The following is an 8,058-nucleotide window of genomic DNA, read 5'->3' on the forward strand; positions in this document are numbered from 1 at the left end:
AGAATACACCTTTGTTTCACACCCGTGGTCACGCTTAAGGCGTCTGTAAGCGCTGCATTGCAAATAACCTGGGACTTGAATTCAAGGTAAAGCATCTTGATGACAGTTACCAGCTTTGGTGGAATCCCATAGTGCCTTAATATCTTCCCCAGGGTATCTCGGTGAATGCCGTCAAACGCCTTCTCAAAGTCAATAAAGTTGGGATACAGGGGAGCATTCCATTCCTTGCTCTGCTCTAGAATTTGCCTCAGGGTGAAGATGTGGTCAGAGCACGAGCATCCAGGGCGGAACGGGTTGCCTGTTCCTGCCTGATGTACTTACCCGTCCATTTGTTTAGCCAGTCTTGTCTGGATGATCTTGTTGAAGACCTTGCTGGTAAAGGCGAGCCGAGTGACGCCTCTCCAGTTGTTGCAGACACCCAAATCACCATTTTTGGGTAATTTTACAATGAGTCCGATCTTCCACGCTTCAGAAATCGCTCTCCGATATCTCTCTGAATATGCACATCAAAAGGCGTGGTGTTTCAGGTTCTTCAGCCTTGAGCATTTCTGCTGTCATTCCATCTGCTCCACCTGCCTTCCCGCTCGTCATCGCTTTGATGGCAGCTTTCCCCTGTTCCATGGTAGGTGGATCTATGCAGATATCCAAGTCCTCTACTGCCGGTGGAATCTCAGCTACTTGTTCAGGTTCTGGCCTATTTAGAATGCTTCCAAAATGTACCTTCCAGCGAGCAAGCTTTTCTGCTTCTTTCGAGAAAACATTGCCATCTATATCTTTTACAGGGATATCGTTATTTTTGAAACCATTATTTAACATGATGTTAATTCTATATAGGGTCTTCAGATCTTGTTTACCAGAAACCTTTTGTGCCTCATCCGCCAGTCTCTCTACAAATTTATTCTTGTCTAGGTTGGTCATTTTTTTCCTCCTCATGGTCCAATTCTGAGTATTTTCTCCTCAGCTGGTCACGGACGCGTTCTGACTGGGTGGAGTTCATTCATTCATTCATTTGACTACTCTCCTTGTTTTTATTTTCTCCCAGGTCTCCCCTTGTATCCATTCCTTCCTCTTCCTCTTTCTAAATCCAAGAACCTTCTCTCCCGCTGCCTTGAATGCCTGATTAAAGGAGTCGACGTTCATTTCCTGTTCTTTCCCCAGGATTTGGAAGCGCTTTTTCAGCTCCTGTCTAAAGGCTTGTCTGATCCGGTCATCTCTCAGTTTACGGGAATGGAACTGTTGTCCCCTTCTCTGTCCCCTTCGAGCCCTCCGCAGCTTCAGTGAGACAACTGCCACCAGCAGGTTGTGATCACTGGCGACATCTGCTCCTCTGTAGACCCTTACATCTTGTAAGGAGCTTCTCCATTTTCCGTTGATCAGAGTGTGATGTATTCTGCTTTTAGTGGCTCCACTGGGCGAGGTCTAAGTTGTCTTGTAAACACCTCTATGCTGAAACAAGGTACCTCCAATGACCATGTTGTTTTCATCACAGAAGTGACACAGCCTTTCTCCATTGTCATTGATGGTACCTATACCGTGCTTCCCCATCACACGGTCCCTGCCAATGTTATTGTTCCCGGGTCTGGCATTCAGGTCTCCCAACACCATAAGAAGGTCGTGTGTTGGGACCTTATCAGTCACTGCCTGCAGCTGTTCGTAAATAGCATTTTTGTCTGCCTCCTCAGCATCTTCAATGGGAGCATAGCACATTATCACCGTCAACTTAGTGTACTTTGAGTTGAACCTGGCCTTGAGCAGTCTCGATCCTGATGGTTTCCATTCGATGAGTGTCCTATCCTTCCTGCTCATGATCAAGGCCACTCCCTCTGTGTGATGGCCATCCAATCTGCCCGAATATAGTATGGTATGCTAATGTTCTCTGTCCCGACCCTGTCCAACGAGCCTTACAGACACCAAGGATGTCGAGGCCGTAGTTTTGAAACTCCCATACTACTTGGGCAAGCTTACCGGTCTGGTACAAAGTTCTTACATTCCAACAAGCTATTCTAGTCTTCTCTTTCGGTCTCAAGAAATCCACAGTCGGGGTGTCAACTCCCTGGAGGGTTTGGTTGACATCCGTCATCCGTCCAGTTCCCTGGCTAGTATCATCCCCGTCACCACCAATGATTGTTTCTCTGGCGTTGGTTTCGGTAACAATAATTGTTTGACGGGATGGGGTTGTTAGCCCCATGCCCAACCCTCCTCTTTTACCCGGTCTTGGGACCGGCTGGATATACCCAGGCAGAGTTGAAGCTCTCGTTTTTGTGCACGATTGATGGCCGGACCTTGGGAATCCAAAAAATTGGCTTTTTTGAAGAAGAAAGCGTTTCAAGTAAAGGTGGTTCAATTCAATTTATAGCGCCGAGGACGACTGAATCTTTGAAATTTAACTAATATCAAACATTTTGAGAGGTAGGCTTCAGTCTAAATCAATTTTTTGACGTACGTTCAAATTGTTCCGGATTGTTCAGGTCATGCTAGACTTCAGATCTTGTGCATGTTTTTTCGCAAAATGCACTGTTAGGGATTATTTCTACAACCGAATAAAGCTTGATGACATATGTTGGTGTCATTCACAGATAAAAAAATATATTAACAATTATTCACCGAAGTGAAGGTGAATAGATAAACAATAGCCTTCATTTGGCGCGAAAATATGCTCGGATATTTGTCCGCGGGCATTATCTTTTCCGAGAAGCGAAAAGTTTTCCGAGAGCGAAGCTCGAGGAAAACTGTGAGCTTCCAAAACCGCGTCATTCAATATTCATTTCCAGAATTTCGAACAGACATTTTAGTGAAAGGAAAACATACTTTTTTAATTGTGCGGATACAAGTGGCGGATACGATTTACAAACAGCTTACCGTCAAAAACGTTAACAGCGTATGAAGTGGATTTTTTGATGTTTTCTGGTACCGCTCTATCAACCAGCAGGTTTATCTCTTCTTCTGTTACGAAAGCAAACCGTTCTGCCATGCTAACATTGATTTTAATGTGAGACTTGAATCCTTGAAGTCGGTTTTAAAAATTGGGGAATATCATTGGGGAATATCCTCGGATATTCCCCAGTTTTAGCTGGGGAATATTCGCGCGCGAGCGAAAATATTTGATGGATTATAATGGTGGATATTTACCTCGGCGCGATTGAACTCGGTTATCGCAAAATATCGTGATTTGTCAGAGTCTCGCAGATCAATTATTTGCCTCAGCCCTTGCGACTGACAAATCACGATATTTCGCTCAACCTCGCCCAATAATTGTTAATTATTTACCCTTGAAGTTTTAGAGTAGCTAATAGCTTATATCTCCGAGCATTTAACAGAACAACTTTAAGAATCGCAACTGGCTGGAGGCAAACCAGCTGGCTATTTACAAGTGCAGTCAGGAAATTGAACCAGGGACTACCTGGAACAAATTCAACGAGTGGTCAGAACATGTCTTGAACCCGGGATTTCCGGATCTCAAGGCAAGCGCCCTAACCACTGGGCTGTACTGCCTCCAATGTCATGCCTCTTTTTTGGTTATCGGTGATTAAAGAATGAAATGAAAATGTCCTCATTCTGCATGCACAATCTGCAATCTGCGTAGTTACTGGGCATTCAGAGGTCCTCACATCACAAGTTGATCGGAATCAGAAGTTGCTTGATGTATTGTGTGATCTAATATATGAAGTATTGCCATTACGTAACTGAGGATATAATCTTCATCCAAGTTTTTAGTCCAAATGCACATTCAAATTTCTTAAAACAGATTTTCAGCCTTACAGGTCTAGATCAAATCTAAATGTCGTTTCAGGATCGAATTCACATTAAAGGAACCTTTTCAGAAAGAGAATTATTATTAGCTTCTTTTTGGAATTCGCTGTTTGTAAGATAACATAAACGGTAGGAGCCGGAGCCGGGCTCGGGGTCGGGGGTCCGGTGTCCATTTTTGCAATTTTTTTTTGTTTCAATTTTTGTCATTATTCTCCTGTACTTTTATTTTCTATTATTTGGCATCTGTCCTTCACTTATGGTGGAAATTACTATTTAAAAAAATGGCGGTAGCCGAAACGCTGGGCCGGGGTCGTGGTCGGGGTGTCTCTTTTATTTTTCAATTTTTTTTTGTTTATTTCAATTTTTGTCATTATTCTCCTGTACTGTTACTTTCGAAAGTTCGGCATCTGTCCTTCATTCATGTGAAAATTAGTCAAAAAATTAGCCAAAAAATTTAAGGGACCTAAGGAAGCTATGAATGCTCTTAAGGGACATGTAATCGGACTTTTTGTGTGTGTTTTAAAATCGAAGTTAGTTTCTGCGCGCATCGAAGTTTGTCTGCGCGAAAATCGGAGTTTGTTTTTCGAAATTAAGAAAATTTCCGGCTGAAATTGGAGTTAATATACGCTGACAGGAGCCCAAGAGTAGGAGCGCCAACTCCCAGAGACACTGATGACTCGCTGATCTCTACACTTTACTGCGATTTTCATAATTCTGCGGAATCTCACCTTCAAACCATCAATCAAATTTCCGAATATAGCCGACCGAGGATCGACTCCGCCTCCACAAAGTGAATTGGAGTTTTTGTTTAGTGCACACTTCGAACACCATTATGATATGTATTTAGAAATTCCTCAGTGAAAAGATTCGTACAGATTCCATCAGCGCCGAGTTTGAATGTACGAATGTACCGTGGAAGCCAAAGATGCTGATTGGTGAGTTGCGTCACGCATCAATTGATTCCGCCATCTGTAGTTGGCGTCGGAAGTTTCACTTTCGATATATTAAAATTCAGCTTGGCAGCGAGGCCTAGAGGACACAAACAGAGGAAACTGAATGAACATGTTTATTCATTTCTTTTGTTTGTGTCCGCTAAGGCCTGTTCCAAACGTCATGCTACTGCCGTGCCGAACTCAAATTAATTTGGCTTGGCAGTGGCACGACGATGGCACGGCAGCGGTTTCAAACGTTGGACCTAATACAGTCGCGCCAAATTCAAAAGACTAAACAAACCATCCAGCCAGCGTAATAGTATGCAAATAATGCAAAATACATTAAATTAATTTATGAATTGAGTCCGGCGCAACAATAGCACGCTGTTTGAAACCAAGTCGTGCTACTGCCGTGCGGCATGGCAAGTCCTGCCGTGCTAAGTAGTCGTGCCGAACCTAATTCAGCCGTGCTGCGCCTACTACTGCTACTACCGAACCAAATTCAGCCGTGCCACGCGTGCTACTGCCGCGCTTAAATCGAAATGACAATTTCATTTGAGTTTCGAACAGGCCTAAGCTTCACTATCAAGGTGAATTCTATTTCGATGCCAGTCTCACTCACTAGTGAGTCACGTGAGATATGTACGTGTAACCCAAGCATTCAGTTGCGCGCGTAATCTAAGAGCGTTCGGTACTGTGTCTGAAGATGGCGACCAAAGAAAAAGAAAAACACCCTTTATCACCCGAAGAGGAGTATGAACTGATTAGTGATGAGTCAAAGGAGCAGCAGACAAGTCCCACGGCAGCAACGACGAACCCGATGGTTCAGGTTATGCAGAATTTGAACAGTTCTCTCGAAGCGATGGCGGGCTCTATTCAGGTGATGCAACGATCCCTCAAGCGACTTCACTCAAACGTACCAGAGGACCATTCCTCTCATCCAAAGAAGAAAAGAGCAACCACTTCGAAGGATATTAGCTCCTCAGAGGAAGATGATGACTCGGACAAAGACCTCGAGGAGCTTTATGGCGACGATTCAAAACAACACAATGCTCGACACCAGCAAACAGACGGCAATGACCCATTGTTGTCGGAGATTGCTGAGGAACTGCAGAGCTCGGAGGATACGGGGCCTGCTATTGATAAAAAACTTGCAGAAATCATAAAAAAACAATGGTTTGCGAAATTGCCAGACTCAAAATTGAAAGATAAGTATGGGAAATATTTACGTCCCTCGAACTGTGAGACTCTCACAATACCAAGGGTAAATCCCGAAATATGGGATAACTTGAGCCACTCAGCGAAACAGCATGACCTCAGGTCGAGCTCAACTCAAAAAACACTGGCTACGGTTGGAGCACTACTGTGCAAATCGCCCGAATTGATAATGAATGTGAAGCATACACAACAGTCGAATGTCGACTCTGACCTAAAAACGTTGATAAAGATGAATACCGACGCGGTTGCCCTTCTAGGTCATGCTCACATTGAAATGTCACACCGCCGAAGGGAGTCCATAAAACCCCACTTAAACAAAGAATATGCAGGGTTATGTGCCTCACATGTACCTGTGACGACCTTTGTGTTTGGAGACGACCTCCAGGCCCGGCTCAATAGCATCCGTGCTTCGAACAGGATAGGCGGCGCAGTAGAAAACCGCCAAAATTACAAGAATAATTACCGGGGAAATTTCCCGCGGAAATCAGACAAGCGTAGAAGGCAGCCTTTTTTAGCGAAGAGCCGTCAGTGGAAGCCCAATCAGAGGTCATACTCCCGACAAGACCAAGGGAAGAAGCAACCCTGATTGTTGAAAGGCTATCCACTGACATATTTAACAGTTTACAGGTAAACAACCTTATCGTTTGTGAGCCATTACTCAAAAATTATTTAGAAACCAAGGTGGAAAGTTTTGAAGGTGGCCAACTGGCACATTATTTTTGTAAATGGAATAAGATCACTTCTGATACAGAAGTCGTTAATTGTGTGAAAGGGCAGTACATAGAGTTCTGTACTTCACCAATAACAAATAGAATTCCCAAAGATAAAAAATATAACATCAGTGACTCACTGATTATAGATGCAGAAATTCAAAAGCTGCTTGACAAGGGGGTTATTGTCTCTTGCGGACATGAAATAGGAGAATACCTCTTACCCATTTTTGTAACTGAGAAAAAAGACGGATCCTTCAGAATGATCCTAAATTTAAAGAGTCATAACCAGCATGTTGAATATCAGCATTTTAAAATGGACTCAGTCTGGACAGACATTAGATTAATGACTACCAACTGCTACATGGCCTCCATTGACCTTAAGGACGATTATTTCTCAGTCCCTATTGCAAAATCGCATCACAAAATTCCTCAAATTTGAGTGGAATAATGTGTTGTATAAATTTACGTGTTTCCCCAATGGGCTGGCGTGCTGCCCTCGTAAATTTACAAAAAGAATAAAGCTAGTTTTCTCCACCCTTCGACAACGTGGCCACTTATCTACAAATTATATTGATGACTCATGCCTATTTGGCCAAGACTGGGATGATTGTGCACAGAATGTTATTGACACAGTCAAAATTTTAGACACTTAAGGTTTTGTGGTACACCCACATAAATCTGTGTTTACCCCCACCCAAAAATTGGTGTATTTAGGATTTGTCTTTGAATCGGTGTCCATGTGTGTGAGGCTCACACCAGAAAAAGCTGCCAAGCTGAAAAAAGCAGCTACAGACTTGCTACAAAGCAAGAAACCAACTATAAGGAAAGTAGCTCAGTACCTTGGATACATAGTATCAAGTTTCCCAGGGTCAGCTTATGGTCCCCTACATTACCGATCACTGGAGTATGATAAAACTACAGCTCTAAACTTTAGTAAAGGAAATTTTGATGCAACCATGGAAATATCAGCCCAAAGTAGGGATGAACTTGTATGGTGAGCTGACTCCATTGAGACAGCTTACAACCCAATAAGCAAGGGTGATGTTGACATTACAATTACATCGGATGCATCAAAAATGGGATGGGGCGCAGCAACAAATGATTTGTCAACAGGTGGCCTCTGGACAGCGGAGGAGGCCAGGGAACACATTAATTACTTAGAGATGCTGGCAGTTTTATTTGCTCTTAAATCATTTAGCACTTTGACTAGTAATAAGCATGTCAAAGTTATGGTGGATAATACCACCACAGAAGCTACGCTGAATAATATGGGTACATGTCACTCCCCCAAACTTAATACTCTCACCAAGGTCATATGGGAATGGTGTATTATTCACAACATGTGGCTTACAATGGCCCGCATACCCGGCCAGGAGAACATTGAGGCAGACAGAGAGTCACGGACATTTAGGAGGTGTACAGAATGGTGTCTAAACAAAGAGTTT

General features: G+C 43.3%; 3 protein-coding genes across 3 annotated transcripts; 1 reads left to right on the top strand and 2 right to left on the bottom strand.

Annotated features, from left to right (window-relative positions):
- Positions 1–468: 468 nt before the first annotated feature.
- LOC138020517 (uncharacterized) lies at positions 469–918 on the bottom strand. Its single transcript, XM_068867491.1, has one exon. It carries the CDS (start codon positions 916–918, stop codon positions 469–471), a length of 450 nt encoding a protein of 149 aa, XP_068723592.1.
- An 87-nt stretch (positions 919–1,005) lies between these two features.
- LOC138020518 (craniofacial development protein 2-like) lies at positions 1,006–1,806 on the bottom strand. Its single transcript, XM_068867492.1, has 2 exons — positions 1,461–1,806; positions 1,006–1,343 (listed from the first exon to the last, which is right to left on the bottom strand). Exons 1-2 carry the CDS (start codon positions 1,804–1,806, stop codon positions 1,006–1,008), a joined length of 684 nt encoding a protein of 227 aa, XP_068723593.1.
- A 3,582-nt stretch (positions 1,807–5,388) lies between these two features.
- LOC138020520 (uncharacterized) lies at positions 5,389–6,486 on the top strand. Its single transcript, XM_068867493.1, has one exon. The coding sequence runs from the start codon at positions 5,389–5,391 to the stop codon at positions 6,484–6,486; it is 1,098 nt and encodes a 365-aa protein (XP_068723594.1).
- The last annotated feature ends 1,572 nt before the right edge of the window (positions 6,487–8,058 follow it).

This window comes from Montipora capricornis, chromosome 10 (genome assembly GCF_036669925.1).
Source record: "Montipora capricornis isolate CH-2021 chromosome 10, ASM3666992v2, whole genome shotgun sequence".
NCBI lineage: Eukaryota > Metazoa > Cnidaria > Anthozoa > Scleractinia > Acroporidae > Montipora > Montipora capricornis.